The sequence below is a fragment of the Vicugna pacos genome, chromosome 4 (genome assembly GCF_048564905.1).
Source record: "Vicugna pacos chromosome 4, VicPac4, whole genome shotgun sequence".
NCBI classification, from domain to species: domain Eukaryota; kingdom Metazoa; phylum Chordata; class Mammalia; order Artiodactyla; family Camelidae; genus Vicugna; species Vicugna pacos.
The window spans coordinates 49,240,972-49,261,095 of NC_132990.1; the positions used below are offsets into that span (position 1 = coordinate 49,240,972).

General features: G+C 44.5%; 2 protein-coding genes across 2 annotated transcripts in view; one reads left to right on the forward strand and one right to left on the reverse strand.

Moving 5' to 3' along the window:
- The first annotated feature begins 1,765 nt into the window (after positions 1 to 1,765).
- On the forward strand, positions 1,766 to 18,834 carry POLR1E (RNA polymerase I subunit E). Its single transcript, XM_072959753.1, has 12 exons — positions 1,766 to 1,929; positions 2,524 to 2,627; positions 3,840 to 3,916; positions 5,277 to 5,362; positions 9,655 to 9,713; positions 10,522 to 10,666; positions 12,314 to 12,421; positions 13,064 to 13,160; positions 14,730 to 14,863; positions 16,231 to 16,312; positions 17,068 to 17,199; positions 18,324 to 18,834. The coding sequence occupies exons 1-12, from the start codon at positions 1,854 to 1,856 to the stop codon at positions 18,481 to 18,483; spliced, it is 1,260 nt and encodes a 419-aa protein (XP_072815854.1). The 5' UTR covers positions 1,766 to 1,853; the 3' UTR covers positions 18,484 to 18,834.
- FBXO10 (F-box protein 10) overlaps positions 15,950 to 20,124 on the reverse strand; it is a 54,459-nt gene continuing 50,284 nt past the window's right edge. The window contains exon 11 of the mRNA XM_072959751.1: positions 15,950 to 16,193. Coding sequence (XP_072815852.1) covers positions 16,130 to 16,193 — 64 coding nt within the window. The 3' untranslated portion in view covers positions 15,950 to 16,129. The remainder of the gene's footprint in view (positions 16,194 to 20,124) is intronic.

A 20,124-nucleotide genomic window follows, 5' to 3' on the forward strand; every position in this document is an offset into this window, starting at 1 on the left:
GTCCCTGTATCAGGAAGGGCCAGGACACTTCTCTCAAGAACTACCATTGACTCCTTGTATCCACTGTTGTCTTCACCCATTAACTTTGATTTAACTGTTCATATTTTCATACAGCCAGTCAACATGTACAGAGGATCTACTATCTGTGAACCCAATGTCAGTTTACACAACTGGAAGTGTGATGAACAAGATACTTAGTCTTTATATACCTGGCCACAAAATACTTACTAATTACAAAGAGAAAAGAATAACTTTGCAGTAGAGGAACCTGGTTGATACCACTTTAATTAAGCGATCAAAGTTACTATAACCGGTAATGGGACAAATCAAAATTGTGTGCCACCTGACATTATACAATGAGAAGAACAGCATCATATCTATAATATTCCTGCCAAAGATGCATAAACTGAAACTAAACGCTTGGAAACATTAGACACACCCAGATTGAGGGACATTCTATAAAAACCTTGTCTGTAAACTTTAAAATTTTGAATTGAAAGTCAGAATAAGAGTGAGAAACTGTTCTAGGTTGTAGGAGACTACAGAGCTATGATAGCTAAATGCAACATGTAATTTTGGACAAGACATTTTGCTATAAAAACACTACCAAGACAGTTGGTGAATTGAAATGGGGCATGATGAATATAGGGTAGTAATGCAGCAATGTTAATTTCCTGATTTTGATGGCTGTATTATAGTTCCTTAGGTATGGTTCCTGCCTGTGGGAAATACTATCTACAGTCTTCAGGAGTGATGGGGCATCATCAGGTTGACAATTTACTTTAAAAAGTTCATGCAAAAAAAGTTCTTTGCACTGTACTTGCAGTTTCTGTAAGTTTGAGATTGGGTAATTTGAAAACAGTGACGTGTGCTCAGGCAAAGGGGAGCTCAGGTGTTAAGGTTATTCGGATCATCTTGGAGGTGTGTGAGATGGGGAGGGGATGTTGGCAATTTGGATAACAGGGATGAGTCAACCCAGGTTCTTTCCCTTCAATAATACCTTCCCCTTTGGCTAGGCAAAAGGGGCTTTGGCCTGGGTCCATGCTCAAAGGCCCTGCTTTGACCCTCCTTTTGTTCTAATATATCCCCATGAGGGAGGGTTAAATACGCAGGGACAAAGGGACATGCCCATCAGATCGGGTTCCCCCTTCTAGTCCACCCAGAATCCTTGAGACTGTTGGGCCTCTCTTCCTGGTCCATCCTCGCAGGGTTGATTGAGCCACAGGTTTTTGCACCCTAGGCCTGGGAAGTGATCATGGAGTTATTTACAGGATTGTGGACCAAGCTTGGGCTTAAGGACTGATGTCCATGTGTGTGGATGGAGGTCCTGGAGAAGGACTGCTCTCTGCCAGTCGCCACATTTAGTTGGGGCTCAAGGATTGCCTATAAGAGAACTCTAAATTTGCACCTGGACTTTCAGTTCTTAGGAAGACATATTTGTCTCCGTAGCAGAGATAGACCCTACTCTACTTAGACCATGCTGAGGAAGAAACCCCACAAAACACTTAGGTAAGACTTGTAGGCGCTGCGCACCCTAGTGGTACACAACCTGTAATGCGCAAGCCGAGTGCTGGGGCCAATCAGGTGCTGTGCCTTGAAAGGCGGGCGGAGAAGGGAACCCGGCGCCGAGCTGGCGGGTGGGGCGAAGAGTGGGCGGGGATGGCGCGCCTGAGAGCTCTGGGAAAGAGCGCGTGGCGCGAGGCGGGGGGGCGGAGCCATACGTCTCTGCGCGCGCGGGTAGTGCTCCGCGAGGCCACGCCTCTTCCGGCCAGCCGCATTTCCTCCGCGTGTGCTTGAATGCACACCTGGTGGCGGCTGTCTTAACGTCTGGGTTTGGCGGCTGGACGGGCGAGATGGCGACGGAGGTGTTGCCGAGTGCGAGATGGCTGTACTGTGGAGCGCCTGACGAGAGCCAGAGAGCTCTACTGGGTAAGCGGAGCTGGGGCAGAGTTCCCCGTAGCTTCCCCTTCCGTCTCCGTACCTCTACAGCCCTCCTCCCCGCCACACCCGTCCGGCCCCTTTCCCAGCTGGGTCAAGATCCCTTCTAGGCTCTAGCACTAATTGGGGCTCGGCCAGGGCTCCTCTGTCATCCCACCATCTTTCTGTCACCACTTACCAGCTGGATAAGGACGTTCCAGTTAACCCTCTCCCCAGGGCTGTACCCAGGACCGTCATCCCGTCACCCACCAGGTCTCACACCTGCTCCATTTCCTTCTTTCACACTGGTCAGAGATTCCCTCTGTCTTTCTAGGTCTGGCCCAGGTGTCCTCAGTCAGCCCCATTCCCCTAGATATTCCCTCCTGTCCAGACTCCTCTCCAGGCCTCCGCTTACCGCCCCGTCCCCTCTTCATCCCTCTTCCCACCTGGACTGGGACTTCTTTCGGTCCCCCTTTGGAAAGGATCTGGGCTGACTTGCCTTCCCCATTCCTCCAATCACTTCCTCCCATTGTCAGTTCATTTCCTCCCCACCATACACTGTGGGTCCTTCTGCTCCCATCTCATTGTTGGGCTGCAATCTTACAGTCCAGTTCTCCAATGGGAAGCTGCAGGATCCAGGCAACATGCGCTTTACCTTGTACAAGAGCAACGACTCCACAAACCCCAGGAAGAAGAATCAGCGGATCCTGGTAAGTGCTGCAGTGGCCAGTTGCCTCCACTCTGCAGACCTCGGGGGGGCCCCTTAGGAGTGTGAGGATGTAGGAGGGCATGAGAGGAGAAAAGGGAGGGTAGCAAATGAGCCTTTGAGGAGCTTTGATCCCCAGCAGGTGGAAATGTGGGGACAGGCTTCGTTTAGTTTCACATTTGTGGTGGAGCGATGGCCTTTTATTCATCTGTTCATTCAACAAGCGTTTATTGAGCCCCCACTGTGGCCCTGGGCTGTAAGCTGCTAGGGAAACAGCTAAGTCAGACCTGGCCCCACAGTGAGGGAGCTAATACTCTGGAACAGTGTTCCTCATAGCCTGCACTATTGACCTTTTGACCCAGGTTATTCTTGGTTGTGGAGCTGTCCTGGGTCACTGGATGTTTAGCAGCTTCCCTGGCCTCTACTCACTAGATACCAGTAGCATCTCCTAGTTGTGACAAACAGAAAGTCACATATTCCCAGATGTTCCTAGAGACGTATTTCCTTGAGTTGAGAACCATTGCTCTTAAGAGGTGAGATCTGGATGTGAGGGACACAAGTGCATAAGTAGACAAAGCTCAGGGTCCCAGGGAGGGAGAGTACAGGGCAGAATAGAGTGAGCTCGCTGGAGTCCTTGCTTGCCAGAATGCGTTCCTGGGGGAGGGCACACTGGAGCTGCACCCTGAAGGATGGAGGAGGGTTTGACAGCTGAGATTAGGTTTCCAAGTGAAGGGGATAGCAAGGACAAACATGAGGAAGCAGGAAAGCTTGGCTATGATTGAGGAGTGAATCAGCCATTTCCATAGTCCCATGTAAGGAGCAGTCATGGGATAAGTGGTCAAAGAGGTTCAAGAAGGGCTTGAACTTTGGGGTTGCCTGCATAATCATTTTGTTGCATGCCTCTAAGTGCTGGGAGCCCCGGGCCTCACTCCCAAGTCTTGTGGTACAGCTACCCCAAGAACTTTTCAGACCAGCTAGAAGCCTGCACTACCTGGGGCTTCCCTGTCAAAAGTCCTCTTGCCTTCCCTCCAGGGACAGCCTAGATTCATTTAGAGATTAGTGGAGCTGGATCATCTCAAAGAAATCGCAAAGATTTCTCATTCAAATCCATTGTGGTTTGGATTCGAAAGCTTCTGCAAATGTGGAAAAGGGAGACAAGATGTTTACTATCTTTCAACATTGGTTGTAATGGATCTTCCCCCCTTCTACATTTTAGGCAGCTGAAACAGACAGACTTTCCTATGTAGGAAATAATTTTGGGACTGGAGCCCTCAAATGCAACACTCTGTGCAGGTAGGGACAGGAGAAGGGGGTTGTGGGAAGTGGGATGGTGGAGTTGGCCCTGGCACTACTCTGTCTCTATTTTAGGGGCCATGGAGGAACTCTAGAGAGGCTTACCAAGTTTCTTTGTTCCCAGACCCAGGGGCCCTCACACCAGCATGTAGACATTCCTGAAAATGAAAAGCTTACATTTGTTTAATTTCCTAAAAACCTCACTAATTTGTAATCTTTAAAAAAAATTTTTTTAATTGAGGTATATTGGTATATAGCATTATATTAGTTCCAGGTGTGTAACATAATGATTTGATATATGTATATATTACAGAATGGCCACCACAGTAAGTCTAGTTAACATCCACACATAGTTAAGAAAATTTTTATCTTGTGATGAGAACCTTTAAGACTTAACTCTTAACAGCTTTCAAATATGCAATGCAGTATTATTAACTGTAGTCACCATGCTATACATTACATCTCCAGGACTTATTTATTTTATAATTGGAGGCTTGTACCTCTTAACCACCTTCATTAATTTTGGCCATATCATTAACTTAAAATATTCTTTATAACTATCTTGTTCCTAAAAGGCAGCTGTCTCCACTAATTTGGAGTAATCAATAGGCTAAAGTTTGCCAGAAGTCTGCCTTGGAACTAACTATAAGAAAAGGATTTGGTAGTGTCCAAGGCTCCAGAATTTCTATGTAGCTCTGGAAAGATTACTGACTTTGTGCAACTCTGCCCTTTACTGATCCCTAGTCTCTCCCTCGGTACAATGAAGATTGTCCAGCCTGAACAGTCTGTAACTGTCAGGGGTTGGCATAATGCAGACAGTGTTCCTGTGAAGGTATCCATCAGGGAACCACAAACAAAGCCCTTTCAGAGCCCCCCTGGATAGTCCTGATAGAAGTCAGATTAATGTGTACATGCCTCGAACTTGGACTTTCATCATCCCTTTACAAAGATTTTCTAGTTTAAACTGGTCGGTCTTCTCGCTATAATTACTAAGGTTTTACTTGTCTTTTCCTGCATGGAATTACATGTGCAGTCAATTCTCTATGTAATTTTAGATTCTGATATCCCAGCAGGGTTTCCCACTACAGCATTGAGCCCAAATGTAATTGGCTACCACAATCATCTGGTAGCTTTTTTTCCCCTCTCCCAGAACCACCTCGTGAACCCTTCCCTCCTTTCCCTCCCCATGCAGAGACTTGCTGCTGTAGGGGATTATTGTTACTCATGAGCAAGTGATGCATTCGTCAGGTGTATCGGGGCAGAAAGAAGGTTGAAAACTTTTAAGTAGGAAAAAGGAGGTTGTATAAGCAGTACCTTTTAAATAATCTATTGTCACTGGTATTATTCCTTCTCTATTCAGGCACTTTGTGGGAATTTTGAACAAGACCTCTGGCCAAATGGAAGTGTATGATGCTGAATTGTTTAACATGCAGCCACTGTTCTCAGGTAGGTCCCAGTCATGAAGGCTCAAAGAAATGCCAAATGTTTCAGGTTTGCTGGATGAGTTGGTTTGAGTTTTGATTTGTCAAATACATTTTGTAGCTGTTTTTTAAAGGTTTTTTTCCCCCCCATTTTGAAAAAGATTTAAGAGTGCTTTTACTCAGCAAATATCTATTGATGACCTACTATACTCCAGGCACAAGTTAGGGGCTGTGGATATAGCAAAACAGACATGGATCCTGTCCCTACAGTGTTTACAGACTTGTGATCAGAAACTAATCTTAGTTTAATTAATTAATCTTGCATTAAATCTATAGATTACTTTGAGTAGTATGACCATTTTAACAATATTAATTCTTCCAACCCAAGAGCATTGGATATCTTTCCATTTCTTTGAATCATCTTTAGTTTCCTTTATCAATGTTTTATAGTTTTCAGCATATAAGTCTTTCACATCCTTGGTTAAGTTTATTCCTAGGTTTGTGTTTTGGTTTTTTTTTGAAGTGATTTTAAATGGGTTTTTTTCCCCCTTTCTGATATTTCATTGTTAATGTAAAGAAATGCAACAGATTTCTGTATATTAATCTTGTATCCTGCACCTCACTGAATACATTTATTGCTTCTAATAGTTTTTGTGTGGAGACTTTAGAGTTCTCTATCTAGAGTATAATGTCATATGTGAATAGTGACAGTTTTACTTCTTCCCTTCTAATTTGGATGCCTTTTATTTCTTCTTGTCTGATTTCTATGGTGAGAATTTCCAATATTATGTTGAATAAAAGTGATGAGAGTAGGCATCCTCTTGTTCCTGAATTTAGCAGGAAGGCTTTCAGGTCTTCACTGCTAAGTATTATGCTGGCTGTGGGTTTGTCATAAATATCCTTTATTATGCTAAAGTGTGTTGCCTCTATACACACTTTGCTGAGAGTTTTTATCTTGAATGGATATTGAATTTTGTGAAATGCTTTTCTGGCCTCTATTGAGATGGTCATGTGGTTTTTGTCTTTACTCTTGTTAATGTGGTGTATCACACTGATTGATTCGTGTGCATTGAACCATCCTTGTGACCCTGGAATGAATCCAACTTGATTATGGTGAAAAATCTTTTTTATGTATTGTTGGAGTCAGTTTGTTAGTGTTTTGTTGAGGATTTTTGCCTCTATATTCATCAGAGATATTGGCCTGTAATTTTCTTTTTTCACAATGTCTCTATCTGATTTTGGTATCAGGGTAATGATGGTCTCGTAGATTGAATTTAGAAGTGTTCCCTCTTCTTCAGTCTTTTGGAATAGTTTGAGAAGATAGGTATAAGTTCTTTATATGTTTAGTAGAATTCCCCAGTGTAAGCTTTTGGGTCCTGGAATTTTGTTTGCAGTGGATTTTTAAATTTTAGATTCTGTTTCACTTCTAGTGATTGGTCTGTTCAAATTGTCTGTTTCTTCTTGACTCAGTCTTGGCACACGTATGTTTCTAGAAATTTGTCCATTTCTAGGTTGTCCAGTTTGTTGGCATATAACTGTTTACAGTATTCTCTTACGGTTTTACTTATTTCTGTGGTATCAGTTGTTATTTCTCCTCTTTCATTTCTTATTTTGCTTATTTGCATTCTCTCTTCTTGGTGAGCTGGCTAGGGGTTTGTTGATTTTGTTTATCTTTTTTAAAAACAGCTCTTGGTTTTATTGATCTTTTTGATTTTTAAATTTCTATTTTATTTATTTCTCCTCTGATCTTTATTATTTCCTTCCTTTTGCTGACTTTGGGTATTGTTTGTTCTTCTTTTTCTAATTCTTTTAGGTGGTAGGTCAGGTTGTTAAGATTTTTCTTGTTTCTTGCGGAAGGCCTGTATTGCTGTGAACTTCCCTCTTAGAACTGCTTTTACACATCCCATAGATTTTGTAAGATTGTGTTTTCATCTTCATTTGTCTTGAGGTGTTTTCTTTCTTTTTTCTCTTTTTTTTTAATTTCACTGTTGACCCATTGGTTTTTTTAGTAGCATGTTGTTTAGTCTTAGCGTGTTTGTTCTTTTACCATTTTTCTTCCTGTAGTTAATTTCTAGTTTCATACCATTGTGATCAGAAAAGACACTGGATATCATTTTTATTCTATTAAATGTGTTGAGGCTTATTTTGTGACCTAGTACATGATCTATCCTAGAGAACGTTCCATGGACACTTGAAATGGATGTATATTTCTGCCTTTTTAGGATGTAGTGTCTCGTAGATATCAGTTAAGTCCAACTGGTCTATTGTGTCATTTACACTCTGTTGACCTTATTGATTTTATGTCTGGATAATCTGTCCATTGATGTTAGTGGGGTGTTAAAGTCTCCTACTATTATTGTATTATTGTCAGTTTTTTCCTATATGTCTGTTAGTATTTGCTTTATACATTTAGGTGCTCCTATATGTATATGTTAACAAGTGTAATATCGTCTTCTTGTATTGATTCTTTTATCATTATATAATCCTCTTCTTTGTCTTTCTTTATGGTCTTTGTTTTAAAGTCTGTTCTGTCTGATATGACTGTTGCTACCCCACTTTCTTATCATTTCCATGAAATATCTTTTCATCCTCTCATTTTCAGTCTATGTGTGTCTTTCACCCCGAAGTGGGTCTCTTGAAGGCAGCATATTGCAGATTCTTTTTTTTAATCCAATCAGCTACTCTGTCTTTTTCTCGAAGCATTTAGTCCATTGACATTTAAAGTAATTATTGATAAGTATGTACTTATTGCCACTTTAGTCCTTGTTTTTCAGTTGTTTTTATAGTTCTTTGTTCCTTTCCTCTTCCATTTGTTTTTACTTTTGTGGTTTGATGATTGTCTTTTGTAGTATGCCTGAGTTCCTTTCTTTTTGGTTTTTGTGACTCTTAATGTCTTTGATTTGTAGTTACCATGGAGTTTATGTATGTTGACTTATAACTATATCTATTTGCATTAAACTGATAGTCGTTCAAGTTTGACCACATTCTAAAAGATCTACATTTTTATACTCCCCTCCCCCACATTTTGTGATTTTGATGTCCTATTTTATATCTCCATGTCTATCCTTTTACTGTTTATTGTAGTTATAATCACTTCTATGACTTTTTTGGATTAAAAAAAGTCTACATACTGGCTATTTAAGTGATCTTCCTCTGCCTTTTCATTTTACTTAACTTTCTTTGTCTCTTTAACTTTAAGAGAAACATTTATTGTGTTCTCAAAGGGATATTTTTATGTGGGTGTGTCCCTATGTAGACTGCATGTGTCCAGTGTCTTTGGTACGGGGGCTAGTTCTGATATGTTTGCCAGTCACGTCTTTCCTTAGGGTGTGCTGGCCACCATCACCTTGACAGGGGCTGTGGTTGGTGCTGTAGGAAAGACCGAGTCTTTTCCCGAGGGCTGGTTGGCCCAGATCTCACGCCAAGCTGTGGTGTGTAGCGAGTGGGGCTGAGGTGGTTGCCCCCTTTGGCCTGGGGAATGTGGTGAGCCAGCAGCCGCCAGGGCAGAGTGCTCTCTGCCCTGATTGTTGGCAAGCCAGCACGTGCGTACTCTTCACGAGTAGAGTCTAGGTTTCTCTAGTTCCTCTTTCTGTCCTGCAGCCAAGGGGGCTTATCACCTCTGTGCAGGACCCTAGGACTGGGACCCCTAGTCTGTGGCTCTGCCCACTTATTCCCCAGGGCGAGGTTCCGCCCTTGGAGACCTTCTCTTCCTTTCAGTTCCCTCTCAGGGGTGAGAATCCTGATGCTATGCCTTTTTTTGTCCCACCTGGTTTCATGGAAATCTTTCTTGCAGCTTTGTTTGTATAGGAATTCTGTCAGTCTCACAGTTTTCCACGAGAATTGTTCCACATATAGGTGTATTTTTGATGTGTTTGTAGGGGGAGGTGAGCTCTACATCTTCTGCTCTGCCATCCTGATCCCTCTTCCTTAGGTCTTTTGCAGGGAGGACAAAACTATCTACTGGAAAGAGCAGAGGACTTAGTTTCTAATCCCATCTCTGCCATTGCCTGGTGAACTGACCTGGGCAAGTCATTTCATCTGGAAGCCTCATTTTTCCTTATTTGTAAAATGAAGAGCTTGGATCAGATGACCCTTCACTTGACTCCTTAACTTACACTCCAAATTCTCTAACTGTACTACAGCTTCATCCTGAATGTTCACAATACACATGCATATTAAGCTCTGGGAAGTCCTGTAGTACAGAAATCTGTTTTTCTTAGATTAACTGTAAACAAATATTAAACATTATTACTACTTGTAGGTCTTATGGTTTGCTTTTTTTTTTCTTTCTGTTTTTATTTGTTCTGTGTTTTGTAGATGAATCAGTTGAGAGTGAATCGACACTAGAGAACCAGACCAAATCTTTTAGGGAAAAGGTAAGTGTGACAGAACTGACATGAGACCTAAAGCAAGTTCCTTCTAGACCTTGGGTTTCCCCCAAATTGAGCTGGTTGAAAGCAGGGGTCTCCCTGGCTGCTCCCAGCACGTTCAGTCTGTGATTCTCTAGACAGTTCCTACCTGCAGAGGCCTCCTCGGCCTCACAGAGAGCAGACCTCCCATCTGGGGCGACTACACACAGCTCTGTGCCAGTGTTTGGAACCAGTTCTCTGGGCTGTTACAGGTGTAGCATAACACTTGTTTTCAGGATTTAATCCAAGTTTCAGAAAATACCGGCGCTATCCTGGAAACCTTATACCAAGACAAAGTAAACTAGGATTTTCAATGTAGATGGTTCCTGCAAAGCTAAATCTCACCCCGGGATGGCAAGGTGATGGAATCTTCAGTGCCCTTGGAGCACTGTATTGAGAAGGGAGTGTCAGGCTGTCTTCAGGCTCATAGAGAGAGTGAGTGTCTATGAGCAATGTCTGTCATGGATGTGGGATTGGAAAGTGGTAAGCCAAGTGCCACAGATTTACCAACACTAATTCTAGCCAAGTGTCTTCATTTTACAGACAGACACTATTGATTTATAAATAGCTCCTTACAGTTTACAAAGCAAGTACTTCAAATCTCTTAATACCATTTGGTTCTTAAAATAAGCCTATGGGGTAGTTAGGTATGAATCAGCCCAATTTACAGGTGAGGTATTAATGACTCAGAGAGGCTGAGCGTTTCCACATAGTCACACAGCTAGGAGTAGTAGTACCAGCCTGTCCCCAGTGACCAGATTTGTCTTTTGCACAGATGGATTCTTGCATTGAAGCTTTTGGTACCACCAAACAGAAGCGGGCTCTGAACTCCAGGAGGATGAACAAAGTTGGCAGTGAATCTTTGAATCGTGCAGTGGCTAAAGCCGCAGAGAATATTATTGATACAAAGGGTGTCACTGGTAAGCAGGTGGAACTTGGGGTAAGAGGCTGCTCGTAGAGACAGCTTTCTCCTCTCTTGAGATCTTTTACCCGCCCCACAGAGGGAAGTGATGGGAGTGAGGGCTGTATTCCTTCCTGCCTCTCACTGAGGGCCTTCTTAGGAGCAGACTCTGATAGTGGTAAGAAGCACCTGACATGGCCTGCCCTCAGTAAGCTCACAGTCAAGTAGAGGAGACAGGCGTGGGGATGGCTCTATGCCCTCCGTGTCCTTGGTGCCAGGGCTACAGCCTGCAGGGCACAGGGGAGGGAGAGGGCCTCATGTCTCTGAGTTACAGGGAGGCTTTAGTCAAAAAGTGACGTGATGATGATGTACTGAGCTTCCAGAGACAGTGTCTCACTTTGGGGTCCCTGGATCTTTTTCTTTTCCTAAATTTTTCAGCAGCTTGAATATTTAGTTGTATTATTTAAAATGTACTATTCAAATACATTATAAGAATGTAAGAGAAAGTTTATATATGTGTGAGAGCAGTTTTTCTATTAAAATGAAATTTTAGTAATTTTTAGAAAATCTTTCCGTAACACATGATTTTATAAATATTTTCCTACATTTACTTTCAATATTTTCACAATTTTACTTTTTACACCTAAATCTTAATGAAAAAATTTTTTTCTTTCTTTGCCTGTGGTACAGACCTCATTTTATATTTTCCAAATGATTAGCCAGATGTCCCCAATTCCATCCTTTCCTTTTGTAAAAAATGATTTAAAAAGTCACCTCTGTCATTTTGCCACATTCTCGGTTGTGTTCTGTCTCATCGTTCTGATTGGCTGCTCTTGAGGCAGCACCAGGGTCTTCTGATTGTGGTAGCCTCATCTTCCAGTTTACTGCCTGGTAGGGCAAAGTCACCACCTTCATCCTTGTTTTTCACAAATGTACTTTTTCTTCCAGGTGATCTTAAAAATTACTTTGTCAAGTTTCTTTAAAATCATTTGCAATTAATATGAGGAGAATCAACATCTGTATAATATTATGTTTTCTCATCCAGGAACAGAAATATGTCTCCATTTAGTCAGACATACTTTAATATCTAAATAAATTTTTCAGTTTTTTAGTCTGGTTTACTCTCAGCTATTAAAGGAAAGAAAAATAATTCACCCATTTCCCCATCATTCTTACCAGACCAACTGTTACAGTTTTCCTGTTTCCTCTCTGTTCTTGTCTGTATGCGTACTTAATTCTTACATGGTTATCCCTCAGAGATAGTTACAATTTTATGATTTGATTTTTTTTTTTAACTCAGTTTGTGGAGAAGTTTTCTGGAAGTTAAGCCATTAAAGGCTATTTCGAATATCCCTCATTTTTAGCTTCTCTTCTGTTGTATTGTAAATATTTATTAGCACACCTGTCTCCCTGCTATACTGCGAGTCACCTGAGGAGGACTGCGCTGTGTCCATCTTCTCTGGGGCCTTGATGGGTTTACGTCATGAGTGGACATGACAGTCCTGGAGCAGTCAGCCTGAGGGGGAGGTCAGGCCATACTGGCAGAAGTGTTCAGATGAGGGGGTTCTGGGCCAATGATGGTCTTGAGCACATAGGTTGCAAAGAGTGTTGGGAACCTGAGGCCAAGCAGGGTGATACTGACACTGACTCTCCCTTTACTGAAAAGCCCTGGTCAGTGACGCCATCCACGATGACTTGCAGGACGACTCCCTCTACCTCCCTCCCTGCCACGCTGATGCAACCAAGCCTGAAGACGTGTATAAATTTGAAGACCGTATCCTTCCTGTGGGAGGAATGCCGCCTCATGTCCCAAGTTGGGATATGCACACAGAAGTGGCCCAGCCAGGCTCTCTGAGGGTGTTGGTGGTCCTCTGATGCTCACAGAAGCTACCCCCAGGCCCTTGCGGTTGCCCCAGTGCTGTTGCTGTGATGTCAGTGAGGCTTCCTCAACAGCTGAGGGACCCACTGCAGCACCGGCCTGTCAGCCCTTGGGATTCAACCCATTCCTCAGCAAAATGGGAAATGCCCACAGCTCAGCCCTGTGTGCATGGTGGGGGGGGGTCGCTCTCCATGAAGAGTCAAAACATGACTTAAGTTGGCCAGTGCCCAAAGTCTAGGGCAGACTGATTTTGTAAAAGGAAGGGTTGGAATGTAGAGTTTCCATACCTGTGGCTCTAGTCAGAGGGAAAACGCCTACAGTGGCTTTGTGATAAGAGAAGACAGAAAGGCCCAGGCAGGGAATGAGCTCTGGGCTGAGAGTGTGGAGACTGGGCTCTGAGCTCTGCCCAGACATACTGTGTGAGCATCCCCTCTCTGAGCCTCTGTTTTCCCATCTCTAAAACGAGGCCGCTACGAGATGAGCTTGTTAGTTGGATGTTTCCATTTTGGTCAGGTTGTGTCCTTGACCTGTAACTAGTTCTTTCTCCAGCGGAGTATGACGCTCTTCAGAGCCCATCTGAAGCCTTCAGGAATGTCACATCAGAAGAAATACTAAAGATGGCTGAAGAGAACAGGTACCCCACTTGGGCAGATGGAGTGTCTGGGGAGTAATGTTGGGACACAACAGTAGTCAGACACGAAGTGGACCTTGGATGTCAGTCAGTGAGGATACATGTCTGTTCAGCATTTGGACGTGAACGAGCTAGTGTTGTCTTGAGTGTTTGGGCCCCCAAGTTGATCAAGGGAGATAGTTGACCTCAGTGCATGTGGCTGGGCAGAGGGTGGTGAGTCCTTATAGTCTGGGGTTGGGAACTGGAGGTGGCCTCTGTGCCCTCAATGTTACGCTGATGCTGATTGTCTCTGGTGAGGCCCAAGTACTGGCGTGGGAGTAGGTGCCACCTGGTGATGGTTTATCTGTGGTGATGTGCTGAGTGAGCTTTTCTGAAGTTAAGTTTATACATTTAGGGGGGATAATTAAGTTTGTTTGTTTATTTTAATGGAGGTACTGGGGATTGAACCCAGGACCTCCTGCATGCTAAGCATGAGCTCTACTGCTTGAGCTGTACCTTCCCTGCCAAATGTATACATTTTAAATGAAATATGTTTTAAATAATTTAGAGATAATTTCCTCCCCTTCTTTTTTTGGCCATTTAAAGCAGGGTTTTTTTTTTTCTCCTGCTTTTGAGTTTTTCTTTTAATAATTTCATCTTGAGAAGATAAAAAGTTATCAACCTAAGGTTGTTTCTCAAGATTTTTGTTTGAAGATTTTACTGGTCAGTGAAATCTGAAGTCTTGGAAATACTTTTTTTTTTTCTCTTTCCAAAGATCCATTTCCAAAAAAGAGCTCATTACTGGTTCTTTGTTGTTTTAATGTGATTGTGGCCCAGGGGCAGCTGCAGGAATGAGTTCTGGGCTGGGAGTCTGGAGATTGGAATCCCCAAGCTCCGCCTGGTGTACTATGTGATTGTCCCCTTCCTGAGCCTTGGTTTTCTTATCTGTAAAATGAGGTGTTACCAGATGGCCTCAAAGAGCCTTTTATTCCTGGAAGTCTGGAATCCTGAGAGTAGAAGAACTATACGTAAAAATAATAGCCAACATGAGTTGAGCAGTGCTTTGCTTACATTGTCTCTTTAATCCACAAAAATCCGTAGGATGAGGGTACTATCATTAGCCTTAATTTACAGATGAAGAAACCAGGGCACCGAGATGTTCAGAAGTTTGCCCAAGCCACTTAGTGGCAGAGAGGGGGATTCAAACCCAGGTAGCTGAGAGCCTGTACTCTAGACCACCACGTCAGAGTTGGGCCAGCTATGGCCCACATGCCGAGTCTGGCTGGCTGCCTGTGAATGAAATTTTATTGGAACACAGCCTCAGTCGTTCATGTCTGTGTTACCGATGGCTGCCTGTGTACTACAATGGCAGTGACCATATCACACACAAAATGTGGAATACTGACTGTCCAGCCCTTGGCTGCCCCTGCACTAAGTCGTGCTCCTCCTGTTACAAGGGGCTGGTGGGATGGCCCTTCCTCCACTGTTGACTGTGTACCAGTGTGAGGGGTGCCTGCTGTCTTTGGTGTGAAGGAGCGAGTGGCTCCTGACAGAGCCAGTCTTACACATTCCTCCTTTTCCCTCCCTCATTAGTCACTGCTCCTTCGTCATAGAAGCGTTGAAGTCTTTGCCATCAAATGAGGAGAGGCGAGACCGCCAGGCCCGGTGTATATGGTTTCTGGACACCCTTATCAAATTTCGAGCACAGAAAGTGATTAAGCGGAAAAGTAAGTCCATCATAGGCATTTTATTCTAGTAATTTCCAGTCTGTTATTTGCCTGCAATTCTTAGACCAGCTCTAGTGAGCGAAGAAAATGGACATGCCTGTCCAGGTCTTTATTTTTAACTGTGTAGCGGTGGGATTCCTGCTGGTACTGCTGACGTGCTGAGAGGACTTGCCAAGCTCTTTCCTCTGAAAATAGGGTCAGGTTGGATTATACAGTTGCTCGGAGCTAACATTCACTGTTCTGTTCCATGTCAGGCAAAGTATAATATCCAGGCAAATCAAATGAACATTTTAAGGGATGGTTAGACAGACATAGTTGTATGGGGTGAAAAATTGGCCTTGCTTATAATGTTGTTGTGTCAGCATATTTCTGACTGGGAGAGTTGGTAACTGTGTCGTCTGGCGCTAGGGCGTGGGTGGCTGCCAAACACTTCCGTTCACCCAGTTTCGGAAGCCCAGAGGGAGACACCTGTGATTTTAGGCATAAGATATGCGCAGTCGTGTTACTGTGATTGGGCACCAAGAGTCTGTACGAGCACATTGTGGTCTTCTGTGCTGCACTTTTATTGTGCTTCGTAGATACAGGATTTTTTTTTTTTCAAACAAATTGAATGCTTATTGCAACCCTGCGTCAAGAAAGTCTATTGATGCCATTTTCCCAACAGTATTTGCTCACTTTGTGTCTCTGTGACACATTTCGGTAATTCTCACAATAGTTTAAGCTTTTTTATTATTATATTTTTTATGATGGTCTGCAAATAGTGATCTTTGATGTTACTACTGCGACTTGCTCAAGGCTTACATGATAGTTAGCAATCTTTAGCAATAAAGTTATTGTTTTTTTTTAATAGACTATTTTTTTAGAACAGTTTCAGGTTTACAGCATAAAGTTATTTTTTAATTAAGGTATGGACATTGGTTTTTTTTAGACATGATAGTATTGCTCACTTAACAGACTACAGTGTACTGTAAACATAACTTACATGCACTAGGAAATCAAAAAGCTCACGTGATTCGCTTTATTGCATAGCATACAGCTGTGTCTATATTCATGTTTTTCAGTATTTGCTTATTTTCACATGCCAGTCTCCCCTCCTTTCCCTCTTCCTGGGCTTTCTCCACAATTGGTCTTTCTTCCTTGTTGCTGCCCCATCACGAACATCTCTTGTGCACGTATGGTCTGCAGGCAGAAGCACCCCTGAGCACAGTTTCATTTGAAAGTGGCTGTTGTGTTCCATGGGCTCCTTCTCCTCCCACGTGCTTCTGTTCATTTCATTGCCCCAGTGGCTGTCCTCTTCTCCCAGCACATAGGTGAGTGTGGCCTGAGAGGGCTGAAAGAAAATGATGGGACTCCTCTGTGTCTTGTAGGTGCCCTGGGACCTGGAGTTCCCCACGTCATCAACACTAAGCTGCTGAAGCACTTTACCTGTTTGACCTACAACAACGGCAGGTCAGGGGGCTTGATTTCTTAGCTTCTGCCTATAAAGGAGAAAGCAGGGTGTGGAGGGTGATGAGAGTGGGGAGGAGGTTTGGATTGAAGTCCGTGTCCACAGAGAAACTGCTGAAGAGGGCACTGCCACTTGGAGGGGTCCTGGGGTCACGTGAGTTTAGGTAACACTGTAGGACAGACTCTAGCCCTCTGGAGAAGTTCACGTTAAAGGCTCTGGGAAGTCCTGCAGTGAAGTCTTCACATCACACACTTTTTCCGAGGACCCCTGCCTAAACTCCATGGAACTAATGTTCTGCTGGAAAGGGCAGGCCAGTAGGATGACTTTGGGGAAGGAATCCCCCAAGCAGGGCACCTGGGCTTTCTTCCTGCCATTTGCTTGGAATATGTTTTCTGCTCTGAGTGTGCTTGGAAGAATCGTCAAGCAGCCAAGTTTGGGATGACTGGTTTCCCAGCAATCCTGCTGAGCAGGCTGGGAAAGACATGGCAGGTCCTCACTGGTGTGAGGCTCTGACTGCCTGGGGATCTTGTAGGTGGGCCTTCTCTGTCCCCCTTGGAGGGAGGCGGGGATTGGCTCGCTGCTTGGCTATGTGTGAAGGCTCAGGCGCCACAACCAGACAAGGAATGTTGACCAAATTCCTTTTCCTCTCCCCGGGATGGGAAGACATATGAATGCGTTGAATGTTTTTGTTTTTGGAGAAATCATCTGAGAGTTTAATTTTGTCTCTCTTGTTTCTCTTACTGACACTGGTTTGCAGTTTACGGAACTTAATTTCGGACTCTATGAAGGCAAAGATCACCGCCTATGTGATCATACTCGCCTTGCACATAAACAGCTTCCAGGTTGACCTGACAATGTTACAGAGAGACTTGAAGCTCAGTGAGAAAAGGTGAGCACAACAGAAGGAGAAGCTCCCTTAGGGTGCCTTGGTGTCATTCTGATACCACTGGAAAGCCTGAGGCACCGTCAAGGGACCTGGGTGCAATCTTCAAATAATGAATGATTGATTGAATGGATAGGCAGCCAGTCATGACTGAGAGCCTTCGCTCTGCTAAGCACAGTGTTACATCTGTCAGAATCTCTCTCAGTGATTTCCCCAAGAAACAGCTGAAGAAGAATCTTCGGTTCAGAGACATCAGTGACTTTTCCAGTGTGACACAGCAAAGAAAGGGAATAGCTGGGCTTCGACCTGAGCCTTCTGACTCTCTATGACCAAGCACCCTCCAGTCTCCAAATTGCTGTCACTGGGAAGAGGGATTCTGTGTAGTTCTGAGGCAGGGTCACCTAGGAGTGGAAGTTACATAAGAACCCAATTTCAGCTTAGCAAAAAGAACTTTCTTAGAGTCAGATGGAAGGGGCTGCAGGGGAGGTGGTGTGTAAGGCAAGAAGGGCTGCAGTTTGGCGGGGATGCCCCATTCGGGATTCTCTGACTGGACTGGGAGGGTGGCAGAGATGACCTCTCAGGCCCTTTCTAGCCTTGCTAGAAGGGATTCAGACTGAGTAGGGAGCAGAACCTGCCAGGGTGCTGAACCACGGGATGGGCTGGCCTTCATCAGTGATTTAGGTACATCTAGCATCCAAGGACCCTGACGGTGTTCCAAGAGCACCTAGGAAAACACCCTTATCTGGACTTTTGTACCAGTCCATAGAGGGGATTTTCTAGGGCCGTCCACAAATGGCATTCTCATGGTGGTGAGGTTGAACATGGAAGAGAAACAGATACTTGGAGCCTGTATTATTCTAGCAAGTGCTCAATCCTTTTACAGGAAGTGAACAGAGTTGTCCGTAGGATCTAGATAACCTGGTTTGCCATCACCTATGTAGATATTTTCTAAGGGCAACACATTAAAAAGGGAGACTGATGGCTCTCTGCTGGAGGCTTTGCTCCTCGTGGCCACCTTGGGGAGTCTGTTTCTTGGCCTCGAGTGCAAACGTGCCGCCCCCTCCTGCCAAGCCTCCCTGAACAGTCACATTGAGGAAACTCTCCTTGGTTTCCTGTTTTTGTTTCCTTAGGATGATGGAGATAGCGAAAGCCATGAGGCTGAAGATCTCTAAAAAAAGGGTTTCTCTGGCAGCGGACAGGGAAGAGGATCACAAACTGGGCACTCTCTCCATCCCGCTGCCTCCAGCCCAGACCTTGGACCGTCAGTCGAAGCGGAGGAAGATCACCTAGAGGTGTACTTTCCAGATAGAGCATTTTGGCCACATCATAGCCACTGTTTCTATTCATTTGAATTTTTATTTTTAAAGAAAGAGGAAAAAAAGCAGCCTTGCTTTGGCATGGGTATGAAGCCAGAAGCCAGCACCTCAGTAGTACTGATCTTAAGCACAAACATAAAGCGATGGCCATATTGGACTCCATCTGCCTCCTTCAGTGTTGCCGTGATTGTCAATGGTACGTGGTTCCTGTGTGCGATGTCGGAGGGTGGGGTCTGGGGAAGTCGGAGGCAAAAGATCTCATAGGCTGAACCTTGGGCCACCTCTAATGGATAAAGGTTAATAAAGAGAAATGTGAAGTGCTGTGCTTCGGTTTGGAAGGACCAGTGGGGTACATGGTGAGGGGACAGCCCAGCAGGGCTAGAACGGGAGGCTTCAGGTCACTGGCGTGTTGGGGTTGCCTGAACAGGCCAGTGTAGTTCCCAGCTGCAGTAACAGCAGAGCCAGATAAAAGGAAGTGATTAACCCTATTGCTCTTCCTGGCTCAGGCCACATGGAGGGCAGGGGTCAGCTCTGAAAGCCACATTTTTGAGATGAGTGAATCAGTCAGAGTTCAGTACAGAAAACAAATAAGTTCTAGGTATTCTTAAGGAGAGAGGAGTTTAATACATGGATTAAGTGCTATAAAATTGTCACAGGGCTGCAGAAGTGGATATCAGGAGGCTGCCACTAGCACTGTGGAGTTCACGAACACAGCTGGAGTGGCCAGCCAGGCATGAAGAAGGCACTTGAATTCATGCAGCTACTTGAATTCAGCTGCTGCTTGGATTCATGCAGCTGGTAACCTGACACTGGAATGCTGAGTTCAGCCAGCCATGCATTCAGTACTCACACCCCTCCACCTCCTTGCTTGTCAGTGCGAACAGCCAAAAGATCCAGATGCTGGCCTCCATCTTGCTCCCTTCTTCTGTGAGTACACGTTTAGGAGCCTAACTTGCATCTAGAATCCCAGCAGCAAGGGTCTCGGAAATAGGTTTCAGCTCTCCAGCCTCTGGTTACAGGAAGCCACACCAAGGCAGAGGGGAATGGAGGCTGACTGCCACCCACCTCATCTGCCAGGGGAGATGGAGAAGTCAGTGTCCAGCAGGGTGCATGGGAATGGGACTGTAACACCGAAAGACTTAGGTACGTGGCTAAGGCTCAGACTCAGCTGTTGAAGGCTCTTGTGAGGCAGTGGGAGCAGCTGAGGTCTGTGATGCTCAGTGCTGGGGGCCAGGAGCAGTGGGAGATGGAAGACAGAATTCATCTCTCTCTGAAAGTGAGAAAGGAGGAAGTTTGCGCAGCAACTGGGCCACCCGTTAAGGAAGATGTGGTAGAAATGGGTCTTGGATGACTCGTTTCAGACTGGTGGTACTTAAGTGTCTTTGAGCAGTGGGGTGCAGTTATCAGAGCCACTTCTGTGGCAAAACCAGGCCTGCAGTGCACATTTTCCAAGCTCTTGTTGGATGTGTCCCCATTTGTCTCTTGCCCTGGGTGATGGGCACCTGTACCATACTTGGTCTCCCTCCAGCAGAGGTGTGAGCAGGACATCTAAATGCTGCTTGTTTGTCTTTAAGCTGTTGTAAAAATCAAGTATGTGACTCTGCATCAGAAAAAA